This window comes from Diplodia seriata, assembly GCF_021436955.1.
Source record: "Diplodia seriata strain FDS-637 chromosome Unknown scaffold_1, whole genome shotgun sequence".
Lineage (NCBI taxonomy): Eukaryota > Fungi > Ascomycota > Dothideomycetes > Botryosphaeriales > Botryosphaeriaceae > Diplodia > Diplodia seriata.
The window spans coordinates 1,617,697-1,642,037 of NW_027117308.1; the positions used below are offsets into that span (position 1 = coordinate 1,617,697).

The 24,341-nt window shown below is 57.2% G+C and overlaps 5 protein-coding genes across 5 annotated transcripts; 2 read left to right on the plus strand and 3 right to left on the minus strand.

Annotated features, from left to right (window-relative positions):
• Window positions 1-367: 367 nt before the first annotated feature.
• SLS55_000480 (uncharacterized protein) lies at window positions 368-2,162 on the plus strand (the record flags this gene model as incomplete). The annotated part of the gene is made up of 3 exons (XM_066771991.1): window positions 368-547; window positions 606-1,804; window positions 2,135-2,162. The coding sequence occupies 3 exons, from the start codon at window positions 368-370 to the stop codon at window positions 2,160-2,162; spliced, it is 1,407 nt and encodes a 468-aa protein (XP_066637270.1).
• Window positions 2,163-3,481: 1,319 nt separating this feature from the next.
• On the minus strand, window positions 3,482-7,298 carry SLS55_000481 (uncharacterized protein; the record flags this gene model as incomplete). The annotated part of the gene is made up of 2 exons (XM_066771992.1): window positions 3,482-3,511; window positions 3,573-7,298. 2 exons carry the CDS (start codon window positions 7,296-7,298, stop codon window positions 3,482-3,484), a joined length of 3,756 nt encoding a protein of 1,251 aa, XP_066637271.1.
• Window positions 7,299-9,413: 2,115 nt separating this feature from the next.
• Window positions 9,414-13,528, minus strand: NIK1 (histidine kinase osmosensor; the record flags this gene model as incomplete). The annotated part of the gene is made up of 3 exons (XM_066771993.1): window positions 9,414-9,785; window positions 9,840-12,592; window positions 12,643-13,528. The coding sequence occupies 3 exons, from the start codon at window positions 13,526-13,528 to the stop codon at window positions 9,414-9,416; spliced, it is 4,011 nt and encodes a 1,336-aa protein (XP_066637272.1).
• Window positions 13,529-15,794: 2,266 nt separating this feature from the next.
• Window positions 15,795-17,688, minus strand: SLS55_000483 (uncharacterized protein; the record flags this gene model as incomplete). The annotated part of the gene is made up of 4 exons (XM_066771994.1): window positions 15,795-16,502; window positions 16,593-16,909; window positions 16,966-17,382; window positions 17,625-17,688. The coding sequence occupies 4 exons, from the start codon at window positions 17,686-17,688 to the stop codon at window positions 15,795-15,797; spliced, it is 1,506 nt and encodes a 501-aa protein (XP_066637273.1).
• Window positions 17,689-18,131: 443 nt separating this feature from the next.
• Window positions 18,132-20,422, plus strand: NSP1 (FG-nucleoporin nsp1; the record flags this gene model as incomplete). The annotated part of the gene is made up of 3 exons (XM_066771995.1): window positions 18,132-19,906; window positions 20,051-20,174; window positions 20,240-20,422. The coding sequence occupies 3 exons, from the start codon at window positions 18,132-18,134 to the stop codon at window positions 20,420-20,422; spliced, it is 2,082 nt and encodes a 693-aa protein (XP_066637274.1).
• Between the last annotated feature and the right edge of the window lie 3,919 nt (window positions 20,423-24,341).

The window sequence follows — 24,341 nt, forward strand, 5'->3', positions numbered from 1 at the left end:
GAGGTGGAAGAGAAAATCTTCCTGGATGCGGAGTCACGTGCAACGCTATCGCGGCGGACCAATTAGGTAGTGGTTGCGGGCTGGGGCAGTCCAAGCGCTGAAACAGGCACGGCTGGGGCAATGCAGGTGCAAGCCGTCAATGCACGTCATGCACCTGGATCTTTGGTCGGTGGGAGTGGCGAAAGATGTGCAGTTTGCGTGGAGGAGCACCGGCGTCGAGGTGACGGGATGCAGCAGCGAAGACTGGGCTGGTCCGAGCGCCGGTCGCGCGCACCTGCCTAGCAACGCGTGTTTACACCACTCTGCCAACTCGTCTCCCCCCAACACCAATCTCGCCCGCCGTTCCGTACCCAACGCCAGGCCTCAAATGGATTCGCAGAGCCTGAAAAGCGCCTCTAGCTACCTCAACAACCTGCTGCTGGCTCGTGGCCTTCTGCGCAATGGCAAGGCCATCGAGTTTGCGCATCCGTCCAAGGGCGAGGGCGGCAAGCAAGAGACCATGGCCCAAATCATCAACCTCGTCCACGACCTGATCCTGCGCAGAGATGTACGCCTCCATCCACCTTGATCCATTGGCTCCTCCTGACTGTATTTCCCCTCTACAGCGCGAGCAAGAACAGCGCGACTCCCTCAGCCAAACGCTGCGCGCCATCCGTGCCGAGAACCAGCAGGCCGCTTCCACTCTCGATCGCCTGAAACAGCGCAATGAAGATGTACAGCGCCAATTATCGCTCGCCCAGTCGTCCGAGCGCTCTGCCAAGACCGCCCTCCGCTCCGCCGAAAGTTCCGCCCGTTCTTTGCGCGAGGAGATGCTCCGTCTCAAGACCACCGTGCAACAGGTCCGCACCGCTTGCGCCAACGACGTCCGCAGACGCGACGTGCAGATCCAGCGCCTGAAATCACACCTTACCGCGCAGCAAAGAGGAAACAAAACGGGCTTAGTTGGCGCCAGCATTACCATCACTCCAGGCTCCACCGGCAGCGGCCCCACTCGCATGGGTAGAGACGAGGATATGCCCAGTCTTGAGGATGCAGAGTATAGCCTCAAGCAGGAGACGACCGAGTTCCTGACGCAACTAAGTCAGGGTCTGAGTGATGAGAACGACAATCTCATCGGCTTGGTCAGGAGCACGCTTGCAACGTTGAGAGAACTACAGGGAATGCCAGAGCTAGGCCACGGAGAACACGGTGCAGAATCTGCCCATGAGGACTGTGAGGACGGGGCCATGGCTTATGCTCTCCCCACGTCTTACGAGGCTCTGGCTACGGACATGGACCACGTACTTGAGCACCTGCGGAACCTCTTGACAAACCCTAATTTCGTGCCCATCTCGGAAGTAGAATCAAGAGAAGAGGAGATCATGAAACTGCGCGATGGCTGGGAGATGATGGAAGCTAGGTGGCGCGATGTTGTCACCATGATGCAAGGCTGGAGACAGCGCATGATGGACGGGGGTGACACCATCACGCTTGACGAATTACGAATGGGACTTAACCCAGGGAACATGCTTGCTCCGGTCGAGGAGGAAGAGGAGGACGACGAAATAGAAAGCGAAGTAGACATGCAAGACGAGGAGTACGACATCGACGAGGAGCCAGCACTTCCTTCACCAGAAAAGCGTGTGCCTGAAAACAGGAACACAGATCTCTTCGACATCAAGCTCGCTCCGACGCCGCATCATGCTCTTCGAGAATCTGATGGCAACATAAGATCGCCTCGAAAGGTGGTCTTCGAGGCCACGAAGAACAACACACCAGACCACACTATCACGGACGAGAACGCCTCCGAGGTCGACATGATCAAGTCCGGATCCCGAGCTAGCTCCAAGTCGAACTCAAGATCAGGCTCCAAGCCATCATCTACCAGCAAACCCCTGTCCGCACCCAGACAATTGCCGCAGCCGCCATCCTCCGGAGCGCGCGGCAGACCCACGCCTCGTGAAAGCGGCATCCCACGCAGCGTACGATTTCTCACCCCATCACCCATTGCGATGCACCACCGCTCACGCAGTATCATCCCAACAACAAATGATGACCACGGAGACGACACGCTCTGCCATCGCAACATCCCCTTCAGCCCATGTTTTACGCCTGCAGACATCTACATAGACTAACTTTGCTTTTCACATTGCAGACCCGCAAACGCCGCTCTTCTCCTCTAGAGCACGAAGACGAGCCGTCTCCGAAGCTAACCGTGCAGGAGAAGCTCGCCATAGCAGCACAAGAAGCCCACGCAGCCGCTGCTACCGCCACTACTGCGGAGGCGGGAGAGGAGGAGGAGGAGGAGGAGGAGGATGAAGCAGCCAGACAGAAAGCTGCCGCCCCAGCTGCCGCACCCGAGAATGCCTCCACCACCCTCGAGGAAAACGACAATGTCAACACGCGCGCCAGGCAGACGCCGCGCAGAAGTAATGTCAAAGGCCGAGCGAAGCGGAGGAAGAGTACCCTTAGCCCCGAGGAACTCGAGGCGTTAATGGGGTTGGCTGATTGATGGCTCAATCCACTCCACTACGCGGATGATCAAGTCCCCGTTATTGCATGGTACGGCGTTTTACTTGTTCTTTTTTTCTTCTCTTTTCTTTGTTCCTTATTTGGAAGGGAAATATTGGACGAGAGCTTGCATATGAGCGTGACCGCGGACTGAGGGTCCCGCATTAATGAATGATGTTCAAACTTCAAATCATGGAACGGTACTTCTCATCGAGGGAATAGTATCCCAAAACTAATTACTTCGGGAACCGTGGTAATGGCGTCTAAAAGATTCCTGAGGAGTCACCCTCAACCCTCTCGGGGCCACCTTTCTGACTCTGCGTTGGTGACTGAACACCGTCGTTGGGAGTTCTGACTCGCGGCGTCACAAACAGCACTCTCTCAGTGGAATTACCAGCAGCGGCATCATTATTGAATTTTCCCTCATTCACCGAAAGTCCCTCTGAAAATTATGCGTTCTCTCAATCAGCCGTAACGGCAAGCAAGTATATAGAAATAGAAAGAAAAGCAAGATATTTTTTTGTCTAGCCTCCAAAGCAAAAAGAAGAAAAAGAGTCGGGAAAGAAATAAAGCTGCTAGCTAGCTCTGTGAAAAGCCCGTATATGTAACTTTCATTCCCCTTTTCATCGCCTCTTGCACTCCTTTTTGTTCCTAAGCTGCACAAATGTGAAGTGAAGCTCGCAAGCCAGCTACTCTGGTTCCAGAGAAGGGAGAAAGAAGAGAAAGCTACCTCTCTAACGGTGGGTAGAAGTGTCTCTCGTCTGGACTGAATGCTGCAATTACCCATAATTTTTCATGATAGCCATTACTCCAGCAAAACCGTGAACCGTGCCGAGGGTATCAATGCGCTGAAGCCATTTCTGTTCGCTTGCTCCACTGTGAGCCTGCACAAATATTGCAAAGCTGCTTGCTGACGTGCTTGCATATAATAAACGAGAAGAAAAAGTCCGACCGAGAGTGGCAAGGTGGACTGAAGGAAATGCCGGTTATGTCAGTGGCTACCCGCGGGGGCACGAACTCCCTGGAATCATAAGTCAGATACAAGGAGAAAAAAAAAAAAAGACGAAAACGGTACGACTTACAAAGAGAAAGGCTAAATCCTGAATGGTCAACTTCGAGAGGCTCTTTCCGGCTTCTTCATCTAGAGCTTGTGTGATGAGATGCTCCTTCTTTTGCTGGAGCGCCATGATGCGGTCTTCTACTGTATGATGCTGATCTTCAGATCCCATCTTTTTAACCAGAATACGGCTCACTGTGACAGGTCGAGTCTGACCAAGGCGGTGAGCGCGACCAATGGCCTGATACTCGACGTAGGGATTCCAGAAGGGGTCCAAGATGATGACTTGAGAGGCAGCGTTGAGGTTCAGGCCAGCGTTACCAGCCTTCAGCGAGACGAGCATGACGTTACAGGTCGGCGAATCGATGAAACGGTTCACAGCGTCATTACGCATGTCAACAGACATGCTCCCATCAAGCCGGGTGTACTCAATGTCCTCCCGAGCCAAAGGCACTTCGACAATATCAAGCAGGCTGGTAAACTGAGAGAAAACGAGAGTCTTCTCAGTGGGGTCGTTTTTCTGGATGCTGCGCAACAGTCCCATTGTGCGGTCCACTTTAGCGCTGGTGACCCAGTCCTTGCACAGCCGGCTGAAGTAGCGACGCTTGGCAGCAAGGTTCCTGTGAGCCTCCCTGCGAAGCTGTGCAAGCGTCTTCTTCTGTTTGGGTGGCCGGTCAGCCCTTCTTTCCTTCCCCTTCGACTTCTTGGGTTTTTTCTTCGAGCGATCTGAGCCAGAGCCCTCGACTTCGTCGTCTGGTACAATGAACCCATCGAGATCCTCCTCTTCATCCTCATCGCTCTCCGAGTCGCTGCTGGCGTACGCTTCCTCCTTGGCGAAGGGCCCGTCTTCGTCTTCAGGGGCGTCTGGCATATGGACCTTCTTGAAAGAGTTGTAGTCGGTGATCCTCTTAGGATCTAGCTTTCCACGGCAGTTGGGACACTTATAACCTTCCTCGCCTCGCGAAGGATCAGAAGTGATCCGTGCAAAGCATTCACTGCAGGCGTTGTGACCGCAAGGTAGGAAAATGGCGGGATTTTCCACGCCGTCGAGGCAAATCGGACAGCTGAATGCTCCTTCTTCCGCCTTTATACGCGCAACAACATCCTCACCCAGCTGCATGGCAAAGTCGAGTAGCTCCTCCTCGGATAGACCTGCTGCTGGCTCGGCGAAGTCCTTGAGAAGGTGGGGATGACAGCAGGCTTGGCGGAGACGAAGCAGCAAGACCAAAATGTGTGAGTATGACTTGCCAACAGTACCTGCCTTGAGATACTTGTTGAACTTGAGCTGTGTCTTGCTTTCGAGTGCCCTGTAAAACTCGTCTTGGTCCTCGTCGAAGACAACGTGTTCCATGTTGATGGTCTTTTGTGGAAGCTCGAAAATGACTTTGCCGTCTATCTTAGACTCTTGAGTGCGACGCAGGAGAATGGCCTTCAGCAAAGCCTGGAGCTTGCGCATGCCATCCTCCCGTATCATCTTGCTTCCCTTCTCAAGCGAAGTTTTGATATCAGCTCTGAAGTTGCCCCATTCACAGTATGGCTGGATTCGAAGGAACCTGACAAGCCCGTATAGTTCGTCGGTTCTGTTCATCATCGGCGTGCCAGTCATGCAGAGCCGGTGGATGGCTTTCAACTCGCAACAAGCCTTCGAGGTCTTCGTTTCCTTGTTCCTGATGTTGTGTGCTTCGTCAAGAATGATTCTGTACCACAGAGAATCTTTTCCTAGCAGCGGGTAGTCTGTGTTCCTTGCCCTTGGCAGAGCTGACTCTGGTTCATCAGCATCGCGGGCCTCAAATTCCCTTATCTTTTCCTTCTTGGTAAACTCCGAGGCCACCGTTCCGTAAGACGTGAGGATAATGTCGAACTGCCGAAGATCCCTGAACGACTTCTTCTTCGATCCATGGTATGTCATAACACTCAAGGCATGACTGCCACCCTTAACTTTCGTCTTAATTTCCCGTTCCCATTGCCGCATCAATGCAACAGGTGCGATGACCAGGGTTGTCTTCCTCGTAGGATCTTCGGAAGGCCTTGAGACAATCAAGGACAAAGCCTGGACGGTCTTGCCGAGGCCCATCTCGTCAGCGAGCACGCCGCCCTTGTTAGACCCTTCTTCCATTTTCTTCATCCAGGCGACTCCCAATTTTTGGTGTTCCATCAACTGAATAGCCATACCTTCGGGAGTCGCAAGACGACGCTCAGGGGGAACATCTTCATCCGGGCGAATATTCCCGAGCAGTTGCTTCACAGCCTCGCCAGTCGCCCGTTGGCTATATTGCCCATATCCACCACCGTAACGGTCGAGCCACTCCCGTTGACGATCGAGCATGTTGTCGTCAGGGCTTCCATGATTAGGGTAGAAGCCTGATATGCGGCCCATTGCATCTACCGAGTTAGCGAATGGATTGGGATGCATAATGCCACCCTGGAGGGTAGCCATGGTGGAAGGGCCGCCTCGGGTGCGATCCCCATGCGTCCAAGGATTGTCAACAATCTGCAAAAAATCCTCGTATTCGTCAACCGACAATGGGTTGTCTATGGTACCCTGCAGGGTATTGTAGATGGACTGACCACCAATTGACCGGGCGACTCCTGTGCCATATGCCTGTCGCGAGGGAGTGAAGCCACTGGCCTGTTGGCTGTGCCTTGGCGCGAACATCGGGTTTGTGAACCGGTCGCGGTTTGGGTATACGGCCATCTCCTGGATGTCCGATTCAGAATCAGAGTCGCAGAGATCAATGATCTCAACTCCCTCGCTAGTGCTTTGAGAGCGACCGAACGCAGCCCCGCTCGAATTTGACAACGGCAAGTGATGTCCCGGTCTTGACATGGGCGTTCGCAAAGGACTGTTCCTAGGGAATTCGGACTTGATGGACTGAGAAGGCACGGAGTGCGACAATGCGACCCCATTCAGTGAGGGGAAGCCTTGAGGTGTTTGTCTAGGAACCTGAGCGTTCACAGATTGCGAGACAGAACGCTGAAATGGCGATGGAGTGCTGTTGTAGTGTGGAACACGCAGAGGTACTTGGAATGGGCTGTCCGTAGACGCGGAGGGCGTACCGCCTTGGAAGGGGCGCGAAGTCTGGTGAAAGTTGGCCACAGGTGGCTGCTGGGAAGGTTGCTGGGATTGCATCTGGTATTGTGACTGCTGGCTTGAGGGATCCTGGGCGGGCCAGTCCCACCCATAAGGATTCGCAGCGTCCTGCTGAGACCCCAAGCCATGGTGAACCTCACTTCGTCTGGCTGGTTCCAGCATCTGGTTGAGTGAGCTGTGTGCATACCTCACCCCGCCAGCTTGAGTCTGAGCCTGTGGAGGCCAAGTCTCATACACCTCTGGCAATGAGTCGTTCGAGCTGGAAGTACCCGGGGTGGTAGCAGCAGGACTCGGAGTGGTTCGACTCGACTTGTTCGCATGATCGGCGGCCAGAGTATCGTCGAAAGCCCTTGGGCGCTTGCGGACGTTCGAAGCGAAGAAGTTGGAGGGCTCGCTAGGCTGTTGGTGGACGCCATGTGACTGGAAGGGTGTAGTCTGGGCAGGCTGGTAGTTTTCGTGTGCAGATGAAGGGCCAGCCGTGCTTCCTTGAGGAGCGTCGAGAATTGCCTGCAGTTGGACCATCGTTTGCTCTCTGTCGGCCTTGTCTTGCCAGAATGTTTCCGAGGCAGGGTCGAGTGTATCGACGAGAATCTGCATGAAGGTTATCTCGTCCTGGATTTCTTGCGCCGAAGCGCCGGGGCCCAGGTTGCTCAAGCTCATGATGGAAGCATGCGGAAAGCCGGCGGCTGAGTCGCTGGGTCGGGCTGTGGTGAGAGATGGGCTGTCGCCGAGCGCAAAGACAGGCGGAAGAGAAAGGGATTGTCCTAGAGTGCGGGAGACGAGGGCGCGGCTTCCAGAAAGGTCCCTTGGCCACGGAACAGGAAGGAAGCCGGTTGTCTGGCGGTGCCCGCGGGCCTAGGGTGACGCGCTTCAGGCTGGCGCGCTCCAGAGCTCGTACGCGTTGGCGAGAGTTGAGAGCGGCGGCGCGAACGAGCGACTTGAGCAGCGCGTTTTGCCGTGGCGGGAGAAGCCGCAAAGAGCGTGAGGGTGCAGCAGGGCAGGGCGGCGGCGAGGCTGCGGATGTCCGGGCTGTTGCGATGCGGCTCAAGGGCCAAAAAGCGAGCAGCGTGCGACGGGCGACCAATGACGCACACGCGCTGCGCAAGCTACTAAAACGCGTCTCGAAGGCACCGCCGTGGCGAAGGAAGAAGCAGCAAGCACTCTTAAATACATGGCCTCCGCGGGCCAGCATAAGGCTGGATTGCCTCTGGGGCGCACAGCATGCCGCTGTTCAATGCAAATGCAGCGCCCGGTGAGACCATCTGGGGATCACTCGCTCTGCCCCCAACGCCCGGCTGGCACAGAGCCAACAGCGCCGTGCTGCTCGCCCTCAGCCCTCGCCTTGAGCCTCGCACCCACCGCCAGCGAGACGGCTCCCAACGGCAGCCCTGCCGGCCAGCGCTAGCCTGGTGGCCCGCCCCAGCTTCTCCAGGCTGCCGTGGGGTCAGGTTTCCCCAGGCTGCCGTTGGGGCAAGACCACCCTCAGCTCCGGCTGCCCACACCCGCGCACGACGAATCACTTCAGCGCGCGCGCCGCTCAGCTGCCCCGTCGTGCAGTCGTGCGGTCACATGCTAATCTACTCGCTGCTCAGGCCTCCCTGCGCGGCCGGGCGCGCAGCTGGTTGGAGCCAGCCCTAGCCACTCCCCCGCGAGGCCGCAGTAAACATTCACGCTGCGAAGCGAGCTCTCCACAGTTTCCAGTCAACCACGTCGAGCCATGCCATGGGATCACTCGTTCCGCGGAAAGCAATCGTTCGTGCGCCTTAGAAATGACGATCATCAGCTACTCAAAATTCCAAATCATCCAGCTGCCCGGCCCGACGGCGCCCTCTGACCGGGAACAGAGCAAAAAAGAAATCCGAACGGGGACTGGTATACTGCCGGGCTATACGGACAACCCTTCTCTCGCGCGGTGCCCGTCGCCCGGACACACGGCACCGCTCGTCGCACCAACCTGCCCCAGGCGTAACGGTCGTGTCTGACGCAAGGCGCAAGCCATCGAGATGAGAAGGGACAATCAAGGACCAAGACTGTGCAGCAACCAAACACGACGATCGCAGGTAACTCATGCCAAAATAGAAAACAAATGTGCCGTTCGCCTCCCATAGACTCCGCCGGAGTCGGCCCTCCCCCAAGCCTGCCTGCCTTCCCATCTTTTTCCCTTCGCCGCCGCAACTAATGCCTTGACAATGCGTACCGGTTTTCTCCACATTCTACGTCACTCTCGCCACCCTGCCAGCACCGCGCCTGCAGTCCCCGGCCGGACGGACGTAAGATAACAAGCACAAAACCCAAACTTGAAGCCAACAAAACGCAAAGCAGAACATCGGATGCCGGAGTACCAGGAGAGGACGTGCCTTGGCGTCCCACTCTCCAACCCCAGCCAACAAGAAAATTGCATGAAAACCATCCGCTCCGATTGCATTTGTTGCTGAACGCCAAGCAGAAGACAAAAAGAAATCCCCCGATAAGACTGTTGTTCCATGACGCGCAAGAGCAGGAAAAGGCAAGTGTCGAGCAACGTAGGTACACGAGAAATAGATAGTATACGCTCGTTGAACATAGGAGATGTCCGGCCGAGTGGTTTGCGGTTCTTCCTTTCTTTCTTGCCGGTGGCGACTTATTACTGGGCGACAGCCGCAGCCGCGCAACGAAACTCATGTTCCGCACCGGGCATCGTGGCGCACGATGACTACCGATTGTCGCCTAAGAAGTCAAGTCAGCGTAACTGATTTGACTTTCGTATTCTCACAAGTGAGACGGAGAGGTCATCAGCTACTGTGTGATCTTAGGAGAAGCTGGGTTTCTGTTAGCGACAAGCTCGAGATACAGCGTTGATAGGTTGCTCACTCTATCCACGTGATCGGACTGATCAGCAGCCAGTAGCTTCGGACTCTCTTTGCCCGCTGCACCCGTTTCGGTGTAGCCGCGGTTATCCAATTGCGGCCGGCGTGGCGTACCTCTGGGTGCGCTCTGCTGCGCTCCGTCTTTCTGCTTCTCTTTCTCATTGTCACCATATCCATCCTTCTCATTCTGCGAAAGTGCCATCCGCTGCCTGTCCTGTTCAAGCAATGCTCCCCCAAGGGTTGCACAACGGAGGATCGTCTGGATGAGCTGGTTCTGTTTGAGCGGTTTCGAGAGGTAGTCCTACAAGTCGTCAGCTCTAGGGAGGCATTAGTCTTCGGCATGGCAATCACTTACATCCATCTGGGCCTGCAGGCACTTCTCCCTGTCACCAACCATTGCGTGCGCGGTGAGCGCAATAACAGGGGTCGGCGTGAGATGGTGCTCGCGCTCATATTCTCTGATCTTAGCCGTGGCTTCAAAGCCTCCCATCACTGGCATTTGCACGTCCATCAACACAATGTCGTACTTGGTCTTCTTGATCTGTTCAAACGCTTCCAAGCCGTTGTTAGCAACGGTGACGATGTGATGGTACTTCTGCAAGATCTTGACGGCCAACCGCTGGTTGACAGCGTTGTCTTCTGCAAGAAGAATGTTAAAGGACTTGGACTGGTTCGAGATGAGAGGTGCAGCACGACCGTCGAGTGCTGGAATCAATGCATTACCCAGGTCAATGGGAAGGCAAGGTGTGGTGATGAAGCTTGAAATGCCATCTTCCAAGGCAGACTTCAAGCTGATGGCAACGCGAGGCGTAACCATGACCAGCGGAATATACTTGAACCTTTCCTCGCCACGAAGCTTCCGCGCAGTCAGGTTGCAGTCAACAATGACACAGTCGTACGCATGCTTGCCAGGGCTTGGAATTTCCGACAGAGGGGTGTTTTCATCCGTGTGGATGACGTGGGGACGGAGATCGAGCGCTTTGAGATGATTGACGATCTCTTCGCCGTATCCGGTCTTTCCTTGGTCAATGAATAATACCGTATGCTTGCTGTATGGCGAAAGTTGAGGCTGGATGGCGCTAATGTCCGGATTGCCGAGCCTCACCTTGCAGGTGAAGTAGAAAGTACTGCCGCAGCCGAACTCTGACTCAACCCACATCCTACCACCCATGAGGGTGACAAGGCGCTTGGAAATGGATAATCCAAGACCGGTACCACCAAACTTTCTCGTTGTAGAGCCGTCGGCCTGCTGGAAGGTGTCGAAAATGAGGTTGAGCTTGTCGCCGTGGATACCTATGCCAGTGTCGGAAACAGCGAATTTGAAAATGTACTGGTCGGGCTTGCAGTCGGTCTGGGGTGCCATTGAGATGGCAACCTTGACCTCGCCATGCTCCGTGAATTTGATGGCGTTGCCGACAAGGTTGAGGATAATCTGTCTGAGCCTGAAAGAGTCACCAATGACGTAGTCAGGGACGGAGCTGTCGACCTGATACGCGAGGTTGAGTCTTCTTTCGTTGGCCCTAGACGAGAGGGACTTGAGCGCGTTGAAGATGGTACCACGCAGAGAGAACGGAATTTCTTCCATGACCATGCGGTTCGCTTCGATCTTGGAAATATCCAGGATATCGTCGATGATGGTGAGAAGTTGGCCGGCAAGGTTGTGAACGATCGTAAGCATTTCACGCTGCGAGTGCGTGAGATCCGTGTCGAGCGTTAGCTGCGTCATGCCGATGATACCGTTCATTGGCGTTCGAATCTCGTGGGACATATTCGCCAAGAATTCGGACTTGGTCTTGTTGGCTAATTCTGCAGCTTCCCTTGCCGCAGTGTTCCTTTGGATACTTTCCCTCAAGCTTGAAACCATTTTGTTGATCTTTCGCTTGAGTTCGTCCATTTCACCGGCAGCTTCAACGGTGATTTGAGTGAATTTTCCATCCGTGGCCGCCTGCGTGATGTCCCCGAAGGCCCTCACTTGCGACGTCAAGTTTTGAGCCATGGTGTTGACGTCTGCTGTGATTTCTTTCCAGCGCCCAGTGATGCCTTCGACCTCTGCTTGTCCGCCCATCTTGCCGTCGACTCCGACATCCCTTGCGACGCGCTTGACCGCAAGAGACCACTCGTCCAGTCTGGCAACCATGTCGTTGATGGTGTCTTTGAGCAACCGGATTTCTCCTTCCGCATCGACATGCACACGTCGTGTCAAGTCTCCGCGAGAAAGTGCGCTTGTAACGTCCGAGATACTGCGCACTTGCAGTGTCAAATTCTGCGCCATCGTGTTGACATTGTCGGTCAAATCCTTCCATTTGCCTTCAACATTCTCCACTTCGGCTTGGCCTCCGAGCTTTCCTTCGGTTCCGACCTCTCTGGCCACCTTGCTGACCTGGTATGCGAAATCATTCAAGCGGTCTACCATGGTGTTGATGGTAATCTTTAATGCTAAGATCTCTCCTCGGACTTCTGCTTTGATCTTTTTGCTGAGATCACCTCGAGCGACCGCGGTTGTGACCTCTGCAATCTCTCGGACTTGTGTCGTAAGATTATCGGCCATACCGTTGACATTTTCTGTTAGGTCCTTCCAGGTACCCTCAACACCATGTACTCTGGCCTGTCCGCCGAGTCGACCTTCTGTACCGACCTCTCTGGCAATCTTCGTGACCTCGTGTGCAAACTGCTGCAGCTGGTCGACCATGGAATTGATTGTGTTCTTGAGCTCTGCGATCTCGCCCTTGCACTCGGCCGAAACCTTGCGCGTGAGATTACCTTGTGCGACGGCCGTTGTAACTTGAGCTATGTCGCGCACTTGCGTCGTGAGGTTCAAGGCCATGGCATTGACGTTGATCGTGAGGTCGTTCCACATGCCCTGGACGCCTTCTATTCTTGCTTGTCCGCCGAGAATACCTTCTACACCGACATCGCGAGCGACCCTTGTGACTTCTGATGCGAAAGAACGGAGTTGGTCCACCATGGTGTTGATCGTTTCCTGGAGTTGCAAGATCTCTCCCCTCGCAGGACGCTCGATCTTGCGACTGAGATCACCGTGGGCGACAGCGGTTGTGACGACTGCGATTTCTCGCACCTGTTCCGTGAGATTGCGTGCCATGTCGTTGACTGAGATTGATTAGTAGTGATTCTACTCGTTTGAGAAAATTGAAGCCTACCGCTGTTGGTCAACTCGGCCCAAATACCATCGACGCCGGTCAGGACAGCCTGGCCACCAAGGCGGCCCTCAGTGCCGACCTCCTTGGCCAGGTTTGTGACCTGACTGGCGAAATCCTGAAGCTGGTCTACCATGGTGTTGATGGTTCGCTTGAAAGTCGTAATTTCGGGGTCCATCTCCTTAGCGTGAATCAAAACCTTTTTACTGAGATCACCGTGTGCGACAGCCGTAACAATGCTACCAATTTCCCGGAGGGCCTTCTGGAAGGCCAGATTTGCCTGTTGATGCTTCTGCAGCTCTCGCTTGAGAGCTCCAATGTCTTCGATGCCATGGCCAAAGGCCTTGTCCTGATCCCGGAGCTGCCGGGTAACCTCGGCGCTGAGGCTGTCGATGTGCTCCCGCTGGCTCTGGATCTGCTCAGCCTGCTTGTTCAAATGGTCGCGCAGGTAAGCAAGCTGGTCCTCGGTCAGCTGCGCTGCAGGCACCGCCCGCTCGCCGGGGGTCTCCTTCTCCTTCAGCCAGTTTGTAACCCATGAGGCCTGCCTGTCTCGGCCGGCGATCGCGCGGTTCTGGGGCGTCTGCAGCTGGTGGTTTTCGCCGGGGAAGGGAGAGTGCAGGTTGGGCTCGCCGGGAGTGATGGGAAAGGTGTTGTTGTCGACCGTCCGGGCCTTCGCCTCGAGGTACTGGACGCGCGACGACAGGGCGGCGAGCTCGCGCTCGAGCGCCCGCTTCGTCTCGGTGTCAGCGCCGGGCAGCGTCAACGAAGCAGCCTTCCCGCCGTTGGCCGCAACTTGACCAGGGAAGGACCTGTCGACCTGGGGATCATGCTGCTTCGCGAGGTTCGACAGGATAGCGACGAGCGCTTGGGCAGTCTCGTCGTGAGACATCGTTGTGACGCACGTCTACAGCGTGGTTCTCGCACCGTGCATTGGGCCAAAAAGTTGCTGTGAAATGTGGTGCTGGTCCGCGGACTGGGGGAGTGTGAGGCTGCTCGTACGACGGCGGGGAGCGCAGGCTTGGGGACAGATGGGGTGGCAAGGCGGTGCAGGAGGACACCGCAGGAGGGAGGCGGATGAGGGAGCGGGAGAAGCAGACAGCCCTGACCCAAAGTTGAAGGGACTTCGCAACGGCGCGGCGCACGAAAAAAGGAGCGTGGTGGAGAGGCAGTCGCAATGCAGAACGCTCCGTCTGCACTCGATGGGCGGCGGACTGCCCAGAGCCTATCTTAGCGAATCGAGCGCCCCGGCCGACAGGGGGCTAGCGACAAAGGTTCAACGCCGCCGCGCTGGCTTGGGCCAATTTCTGACGTAGTGAGCACGCCGCCCAGCAAGACGGGGGACGTGCGCGGGCGCGGGCGCGGGCGGGCGTGCTGGCGGACAACGACAAAGGGAAGCGTGGCTAGGCGGCGGACGCGTGCCAGGAAGGCCCTCGAACAGGCGCGCCTCGTGGCCGACTGTCCCGGGGCCCGCGATCTGAGGGGCTCGCTCGCGCGGGCGCGGGCGCGGGCGCCAGGACGGACGAGGGTGCTGCGCGTTGCAGTGGCGCGCCGGCGCTGCAAGCCGTACAGGGCTGGCAGTTAAGTGGAAACAAGCCTCCGCGATGCCCGCAGTGAGCCCCTTTCTACCGTGTCCTAAGAGTCGCAGTTGCGCAGCACCTATCGTTGATGCGGCAGCCGCCTGTGTGACGGCGACCGGCTTGAACGCCGCCCACACTTCCGAGCAGCTCACAGACACAGGTGTCGAGCCGGGCACCAAGGGCTGCCAATGACTCGGCACGGGCGCTGGCAGGCGGGCATGGGAATACGAGCACGCGGCGAGGCGGCAATGATTCGCTGGCGGGCCCCGAGCGTTGCGCGTGCGCGCGCTCAACGCCCGCTCGCGTCGCCGCCGCAGCGGAGGACGCACGAGACGCAGCCAAGGTGCGGTGTTTGCGACGACGTGCTGTGCAGCTCCACCTCGCGCTCGGTATTGTAGACACAAGTCTACCGCTGCTCGTTTCAGGCGCTGGCGCGCAAGTTAAGCTCGCCGATCGCAGCACCCCGACGGGTTAGCTCTCAGCATCGCTGCCTCTGCAACAGGGTTTCAGGGTCTTGCGCCCGCCCGCTAATGCTGCCCGCTGGCGTCGCCTCGCAGGTCGGGCGCCGGAAGCCACACGTGCGCGGCAGGCTCAATTTCTACCTCAGCACGACATGCCCACACGACGGTGAGGAGATCTGCCTGCCAATCTCACCGCACCCAGTCTCAACCGCGAGCGAAGATCCAATCCCACCACAATCTCGGCCCGAATCGGCGTCTGACCCTGCGTCCCAAAGCTGAGCCGGCTGCGCCTGCACACGTCTGTGGGGTGGCGCCGGTGGGTTCCCAAATCCAGGGAAAATTCGACAGCCGGCACCACCCGCTAGATAGCCGCCTGGCGTGGGTCGCGAGTGCGGCGCTGCAACGTTGCCGTGGGCGCGCAGCCGGAGCCCGCCCGTACGACGCGCTACGCGGTGCTCGGAAATAGATTCATCTCTCACGGGCTGCCTTGGTGGCCAGGATAATTCTCGGTGTCGCCCTCTGTTATTGTATTACTGAAAAAGATCGATCCGGGGAGCAGGGACCACAGCCACGTAGATCCGGCAGGTGACCTCCGGAACGGGCCCTTTTTCAGCAGCCGCTGCGTAAGGTAGCGCCGCCGCGGCTGGTCGTCGCCACGCCTCGCGCGCCATGTGAAAACGGTGAGCCCGCCGGTGAGCATAGGAGCCGCCAATCTGCTGCGAGAACCTAGTCGCCCGCTCCATGTCCCTGCCGAACCACGCCAGCTGCCCACCGCCCGTTGCAAGGGAGTCAGGTGGGGGCAAAGAGTCTTATGCCGGCCTTGCGGATTGGCGGATGGAGGAATGATCACTCCAGCACTCCAGCACTAGGCCACTGCCAAGGCAGGCGGATGCTTGATCAACAGGCAGCCCGTGGCCTTGCCACGACAGGTTTCGGAAGTCCGATTTCAAACCCGTGAGCGGTTCTTTACTTAGTATTTCCGGCCGGATCACGACCGTGGCTCCCATTGGAGCGTATATTAGCTATAGTACGCGGGGGTATAGATGCTTCTTCCTTCTCAGACCAGCCTTCGCTCGCGACGGGGACCGAGCTTCGTCGCCACAAGAGCCTCATCTCTTCATTTCCTCACTTTCTTGGCGTGCTTCACGAGATTCTCAATGACGCCCTCGAACGCCTCCTTGTCTCCAATTGCGCTTTCTTTGCGCTTGGTCCAGTAGTCCAACACCTCATCCGCCCGTCTCTGCAATTCTTGAAGCGTCCTGACATGCGCTTCAAGCTCCCCGGCCGTGAAGTTCTGGAGCGCCGCATCCGTAGTGGAGCAAAGCATGGTGACAGCCGTGATATCGAACTCCGGTGGAGGAGGCGGCCCACGCCTTTTCCGGTCCGTTTTCGACGACGACGAGTTGACCGACGTCGATGAATCGTTATCCTCTTTCTTTAACCGAGACACAGTGCCATTTGCGCGGTCATCAGAAGACACACGTGGAGTGCGCTCTCCGGGAATGTTGACGGAAGGGAGTACCAGTTTCTTCTGCTTACTAGCTGGAAGAATTTCATCGAGGTCGACTGGCACTCCTAAAGAAACAAGGAAAAGCCGCCTAATGCGAGAGCGGACCCAGTTCGGAGGCTGAAGCGGCGGTGGGGCTACTAACTGAGCCCATAGAGACAGGCTCCTTTCTGACAGCAAGGAGGGGTTGACCTCTTGCTCTATAGCCGGACGGTCGACAAAGGAAGTTTCGAAGAGCTTATCCACAAAGGGCTGGCTGGCACTCACAATATCGGCCAGGCTGTCGAGATCGTCGAAGCTGGGGATTGGCTGGTGCGACTTAGGCGTCAGCGCTTTGTTGCATGTTCTCATCGGCTCGCAGATGTCTCGATTTAAAAGCACAGTTATGAATAAATTCTCGTTACTTACAAGTGAAGGTAGGGGGTCGGATACAGGAGGCAGAGGGGCAGGTTCTTCAAAAGCATTGGCGGTTTCATCTTCCGCGTTCTGGAAGCCATCATCGAAATCACCAAAATCGTCTCCGAAGTCCTCCTCCCCGCCCTCCTCAAAGTCGTCAAAGTCATCGCCGAATTCATGATTGTCATCCGCAGTTGCTGTTTCCTGAACCGGATCCGAAAATTGCGACGTTCCGATATCCTCCTCCAGTTTGTCATCGTTGGCGGTGGCGGGGGGTGCGGCGGGATTTTCGTCTATTTGGTCCGATCTATCAGAGGCAGTTGGCGATCCTTGTCCCGTCAATGGTTCGTTGACGAAACCAGAAAAAAGAACTCTGGTAACTTACCTTGCGGGGGTTCTGGAGCCTTGAGGACGACATCAGGGACAGCGTCAGCCTGGTGGCTTTCGTATGCGGCAGTTCCGGGAACTTCGCCATAGCTCGGCTCATCATCGACCTTCTCGACAACCGTCTTAGGGATGGGTGTGCCGCCGGGGGACAGCGGAGTGGTAGGGCGATCCGATACGCTCAGCCTGGACGTGCTTCTGCTGCGACCGCCCTCGGGGACGATCTCCACTTCATCTGGCACTGCGTCCTGCGTTCTCATATTGTACGCCGATGTGCCCGGCACTTCTCCATAGCTAGGCTGATCATCGATCTTTTCCACGCGGGTCACAGGGACAGGTGAGGCGGCCGATGATCGGTCCGCGCTTGACTTGTTGCCCTCGGAGGCATCAGAGAAATGGTCATCTCCATCTGAGGATTCTACGAGACATGTCAGTCGGAGGAAATGTCAAGACAGAGCAGTGCACAGGACGGGGAGGCGCATGGGCTGAGGGGTTGAACGGACTAGGCTGCGTGAAAGAAGTCGAGTGCAGGGCGACGAGATAGAAGGACGTATTCCAGCATCGTAGACACAGTGACTACGTTGCCAGAATGCGCGAGAGAAGCAAACGCGATGCGCCGATGCCAGTTGCGAGGAGCTCGTGGAAAGGGCGGGGACTTACCTAGCTCATGTGCACCGGGGTCCTGCAGCTCCACACTCTTTCGTGGAGGTTCCAGCTCTGACATGATGGAGAGGCGTTGGACGTGTCGTAGGCGGTCGGATGGACCAACGAGGCTCGTTGGATTTGAAGAGGGAATAGAGCTGAGGCTTGAGGAGTAGGATGGCCGACGTATGTGTACTGATCAGCCTGGTAGCGGTAGTTTGGGGCAGTGATCGCCCGCCCGCCGGTATGGATTAAGTCTCGATCCGGGCCGGGGTTGCCAGCTCTGGCCCGACCAAAACACGCTCCAGCACGGAAGCTGCAACGAGCAGCACCTCAAGCGCCAGCGCCCACCCCAATTCCACCACACCCGTCCGCTGCGCGCCTTCTTCTCGCGCACCCGCTGCGTCGCCGCTCGTCCCCCGAGCATTCGCCTCTTCACCCTCCGCCCTGCGTGCTTTCGTCGCGCTGACCCCGCGAGCGCGCATTTCTCTCCACCACCTCGCTCTACTAGCCATCCAGCCCAACATGTCCAACGACGCCTCCAAGGACGCGCCGAAGTTTAGCTTCGGCGGCGCCAGCTCGGGACCTATCTTCGGAGGGGCGAACACCAACACGTCCGGCAGCAGCGTCTTTGGCAACAGCACTGGAAACAAGCCTGGTGGTGCCAGCGGCGGTGGCCTCTTTGGTGCAAGCGCCGGCCAAGGCTCATCCGGCACACCTGGCGGCTCGGGATCCAGCTTTTTCGGTGGAGGTGGTACTCCGGCTTCGTCTGGCGCATCGCAGCCGTCGCTCTTTGGTGGAGCTGCGGCTGGTAGCGGTAGCGGTAGCGGCGGCGGCAGCGGCGGCGGTCTTTTTGGCGGCGGCGGAAGCAGCTCACCATTCAAGACTGGCACCACCACACCTGGCGCTGCCCCAGCAGCTACACCCGCAAAGCCCGCGTTTTCCTCTTTCGCGGGCTCAACCACCCCGGCTGGCCCGCCTCCTGCAAGCTCTACCGGCGGCTTTTCTTTCGGCAACCAGACCTCGGCGCAGTCGACAGCCAGCCCTTTCGCGCTCGGTGGAGGCAGCAATGCCGCCAGTAAGCCTGCAAGCAACTTGTTCGGAGGTCTTGGGGGCTCGTCGAGCAGTGCTGCTCAATCCACTCCGGCCACCGCTGCCCCCAGCGCTTCAACCCCGACGCAGAACCAATCCGGCGGAAATTTGTTCAGCAATATGGGGGGATCTACGGGCAACAAACCTACCTTCAACATCGGTGGCGCTGCGTCCTCTACTCAGCCGGCGCAAAATCAAGATGCGGCCAAGCCAGCAGGCTCTGGTCTGTTCAATCTGGGTTCCTCAACCGGAAACAAGCCCTCCTCGCCTTTCACCCTAGCTGGTGCTTCTTCGGGTCAGTCTACGTCTGCGACGCCGGCAGCACCTTCACCATTCGCCTTAGGCGGTGGTAGCTCACAGCCTACGAGCTCGCAACCTGCAACGACGGCTGCTTCGACTGCTTCCGACAAGCCAAGTCTTTTCAGCCCTGGTGCTACCGCGCCTGCAACTGGTGGTCTTTTTGGCGGTGGTGCCAAGGACAACAACAAAGAAACGTCTTCAGCCAGCACAGCCGCACCTCAGACTCCTGCTACCTCTGGTGGTGGGTTCAGTCTGTTCAACAAACCTACCGAGACACCTGCTTCCACAGGCGCTAGCCAAGCAACACCAAGCGCACCTACTCCTGCAGCTTCAAGCGCGTTCAAGTTGGGCACTACCCCGGCCCAGAGCTCTGGCACCTCACAGGCTTCAACCACAGCGACTGCCGCTCCTGCTTTCAGCATTGGTTCTACCACAGGCCAAAGCGCCAGTACCTCTACCACGCAGCCCGCAACAACGGCTACCACTGGAACTGCCTCTACCCCGGTCCCTGCTGCGACAGGGAATGCCAATTTGGGCGCGTCCACCATTGGTCAGCCGCCGAGCGCCCAGTCCCGTCTTAAGAACAAGTCTATGGATGAAATCATCACGCGCTGGGCGACCGATCTGTCGAAGTACCAGAAGAGCTTCCAGAGCCAGGCGAAGCAAGTCGCTGAATGGGACCGGATGCTTGTGGAGAACAGCGACAAGATTTCCAAGCTCTACAGCAAGACTTTCCAGGCGCGCAAGGATACCGAAGAGGTAGAGCGGCAGCTGACCGCCGTTGAGAGTGACCAAGCTGAGTTGTCCAGGTGGCTAGACAATTACGAGAAGGAAGTTGATGACTTGATGGACAAGATGGTTGGCGGTCAAGACGGCCTTCAGGGGCCAGATCAGGAGAGAGAGAGAACGTAAGTTCATTTGTGATCCTACTTTCGCCTCCCAGGCAAACGCAGACAGGTCTGATGACAGCCGTCATGGCTGGGGATACTTGTTATTCTTATTGAGCGTTGGCACCGGGCTGTCATTGAACACCTTTGCTGATATTGTCATAGGTACAAGCTTGCCGAGAAGCTCTCCGATCGTCTCAATGATTTGAACAAGGATTTGTCCGATATGATTGAGGAGATCAACAGCGTCTCCGCGACTCTCAGCAAGACGGATAAGCCTGATGATCCGGTATGTGGGAAATCCATCGATCACAAATAATCGGCTACTGACGCAATTGCAACTAGCTCTCTCAGGTTGTCCGCGTGCTCAACAACCATCTCTCGCAGCTCCAGGCCATCGATTCGGGTGCCGCTGAGCTTCACGAAAAGGTTACCAAGGCACAGAAGGAGGCCCAAAGTTACCGAGTCAATGGCCAGGCCGTCCTCGGTAACGACGCTGCGGACGACTTCTATCGTTCGTTCATGGGCCGCCGTTGAAAGAGTATAAACAGGCTGGCGTCTCGATGTTGGAAGGGATGCGATTGGTACTCGTAGTGAGGGGTTGACTTGACTCATGAAAGCCTTTGTCTATGGGCAAGAGTGGCTGGCGTTCATGGGACACGGATTCTAAGGGCACGAAGCTTCTGTTCACACTTGGCACCAGTTAGAAAAACGGAAGCTGGGTAGGATTGTAGGATAAGAAGGAAATGAGTGGACCAATCACTCCCGGGGAGGGGAAAACAGATCTCTAATGCAAACTCCGGTGCCCTTCGCAGAAAGGATAACATTGTCGTCCAGGGGTTTCGCTTTGTTCCGAGCGCCAATAGCAAGTGAGAAGGGACTCCGATAATGGTGATTTGACGGAAAATAGACTCGAGAGCAGCTGGTGCATGTGCACAGTAGACCTCACTGGAAGTTGGGCCGGCGCCGAGTCAGCCCCGCGCATGCAGACGCATCCACCCGTCACACGCGTCACAAGCTTCTGGCATTGCCCGCCTGCTTGACTACCCTCTATTAAAAGGCACTCTGTGCTATGCCCAGTTTCTTCTCCATGTTGGCTACGTCCGCGATCCGTCCGCCATGGTCACGGCGAGGGGCGCTATGGGATGCAGGAAACAGGCATTGCAAATGCGAGACGACACCTTCCCGTCACCCACCGTAGCCAGGTGCAGGATCAAGGAGCAGTGCCGCATGAGAAGCCGAATACGGAGTTTGTCGGGCGACAGACGCGTAGCTTCCTTGACGATAGCCCTTCGACTGGCTCATGGGCTCTTGCACTGCCCTACCATGCTAAGGGTAATGGAAGTCGTTGCAGTCGGCACGGTCAACCCGTCTTCCCTTCGGCGGGCCGGCCCCACCACTTTTGCTCGCAACAGTGCACTTCCGTCCGGCCTTGATCATGCACGTTCCAAGCATCTGGCCGACGATCGTGAATGAGTCGGCTTGCTTGAGTTGTCGAACCGGCTGTTGCCTTGTCGCTTCCCTCCCTCCACACACCCACCCAGCTCGATTTCGTTCTTTGGTCGACGAAAGTCAGGTGTCGAGACGGAGGGTGCGTCGCGAATGCAGGCAAAGGGCAAAGGAGCAAAGAAGACCCCCCGAGGGAGGAACGCGTTCCAGGTATCTGGCACACGCGGCGCACGCTCGCACAGGCACGTTCCTAGTCCATTGTTGCGCTCCACCAACCGCGCTTCCCCGGGCGCTTCCCAAAACGCGGCCGGGCGGGTGGGTTCCGGGTGGGGCAAAGAGATTCCCCGGGGGGGCAAAGCAGGAAAGACGACGAGGAAAAAAAAAAGGGAATCGGAACATGGCCATTATGCGGACCCGAGCAGAGACGAATACCTATGCGGTCCGGTGGAATACGGGATGATGAGCTGATGATTGCCGATAATCAATTGTTCTGTTTTCTATTTACGGATATCACGACATTTCTGGTGTGTTGTCCGCGGCGTTGGAGTCACAGAAAAAAAAAATTGTGGCTCCGCTGGTGCTCTGTTGTGTGTTGGCGGTTGGGTGCTGACTGTTGCCTACTACCTCTTCCAGGCGGCAGGCGGGAAGGGCATTTGCTCTGTTGAGCAGGGAGGTTTGAGGGGCTTGGAAGGGGCATCATCTCTGTGAATGATTCTCCTTTGTACACGTACCTACGTGGAGGTGGAGCGCAGGGCTCGAAGTCTGGGGGAGAGCAGGCAAGGAGCTTGGGTCATCTAAGTGCAGTGGAAGGGTAATGGAGAGAGTGGTGAAGAAAAGAGGGGTTCTGTTCAATGCCCGACAACAGGGCAGCGAAAGGGATATCCGCCTTCTTGGTGGGTGGATGCTGGGGGCCGCGAATGCAAAGCCGACCCGACGTTTTCCTTTTCTGATGGGGCGCCGCATGCGCTGGATTAAATGCCATACCGATCTCCACACCTTCCGTGCCTTCTTTTCGACTTCTTCCATGCACAACCGATGCGGCGAGGTGGGCAACTCTCTCCATGGGCCATCCCGGTTCGATGGCTTGCGCCGGCTGCGGACGCGGGCCGCAGCGCGATGGAGACTATGACAGCCACGTTCTCCCTCGCGCGATGCAAAGTGGAGAATGGCGGTTTCAGATTCGTACCTCACCTCATCTAGCGATGCCACCGGTCAAGCAAAACGGGTGGAATGCCGATGGTGTTTTTGCTAAGAGGCGCGTTAGACGGTTGATTCCATGCACGTGATGGCACCAGCAACCGTGACGATAGCGCTTACATGCTGCAGAGATTGGTAACGGGTCGGGAGGCAGGGAGGAACTAATAGCGTGACAGGCACCACTGAATAAACTTCTCCATGTCTTCTATATTCGGCATCTGGTCGCACGATAACTCGAAGAGAAGACCATGCTTTGGCACCGGCCGTGCACAGGACTAGGACTCGAGACCAGCTGGTAATGGGCTAGAGCGTATGCCTTTGGAGACCGCGCATCTCGTTCTGCCTGTATGAGATCTCCTGTTCTCACAGGCAGAGCGATGTGCCCGAACACCGGCCGGAGGTGAGTCCGAGAAGCTGTGCCTACGAAGTGGGTCGTGAGAGAACAGTTGAGGGACAGGCGGCTGTTGATCAGGATGTACATGTGGGATAGAGGGGCCAGCAAAGATCTGCCAAGAAAGCTTCGGCCTCCACCATCTGATTCGCGATGTCCCTCAAATCGAACTCTGTGATACAGTGTTGGGCCGGGATGCATGATGGTGTGAACACCCAGAGGTTCTGCCTCTCAATAGGGAAGGAAGCCAGTGTGCGGACAACGGGACACGGACTGCAACTCGTCATGTGTTTCGGGGCCGCGAGCCACATTGGTGGCTGTGGGAGACGTTTTACCATGATGCATGATGTCGGCAGCATCTCCGACGAACAACGGCATGCGAGATAGTCGAGCGAGCGGTTGCTGTGCGCTAGGCAATTGCATTGATGGATCCTACGGGCGCAATTGCGGCCGGGGTGGCGATAGGCTGGAGGCAGGCAGGCACGTGAGAGGGGCATGCCAGCGGAGGAAGGAAGGATGGGGGCACATGCAGCATGCACGCCCGTCTCGGAGCAAAGCAGCGCGGTTGGCGCTCGAAATCCATGCCGTTCGCATCGCACAACGCTCGGGTTCGACGAGGCAGAGGCTCTCTGCGCGCAGCAGCCGCAAGAGACCCTGCGTCATCTCACTCTCTCGTCCAGCGTGCCACCCACCACCACAGCCGCGATCGGCACGCCCGCCGTTTGCTGCAATCTGACAGCTCAGCGACGCCCGCGCCCCGCGAATCCTGCGGCAGAAGGCAGAAGGAATCCCACGCTGCGCTTCTATAGGCGGCCGCTCACCAATCGCCCGCGCGCGCCGCGCCGCTTTGGAAGCCCCCGGCGAATCTTCTTCAGCGCCCAGCGACCGGGTTACACAGGCCCGTGTCGGTCCTTCTGCAGCGACGCCTGCTCAGCTCAGCCAGCCACCCATCGCGACACCATACGTAACTGCGCAGCTGCTCACATCGCACAAAAGCACACCCGCCCCAACGACCAGTGCCGCAAGCACAAGCACCTCACCACCGCGAATCTGCCTTCCGTGGATCGACGTGCTGACCGTCAGTGATCTCCGCCACCCACGGCATGCCTTGTGCTCCCGGTGGCTGCCTGTCTGGCGACTGTGAACCAGCTGGCAGCGGGCACTAGCTGGCTCCGCTTTTCCCCCTCCCGCCGGGCGACACGCAGCATACCACGCCAACACGAAGCGGAGTCCCGCTCGTCAGCTGCTCGTCCATCACTTTCTCACCTCAACCACCGGCCGCCCCAGCGGCGCCGCCCGCGTGCCCACTCTTACCAACCGTGCCCACTTGCCCTTACCTCCATTTCGCCTCCGCCCTGACTTCTTATTGCTAGCGCCGCCTTGTCTTCGGTGCGAGGACGGCATGGAGCCATCATGCGT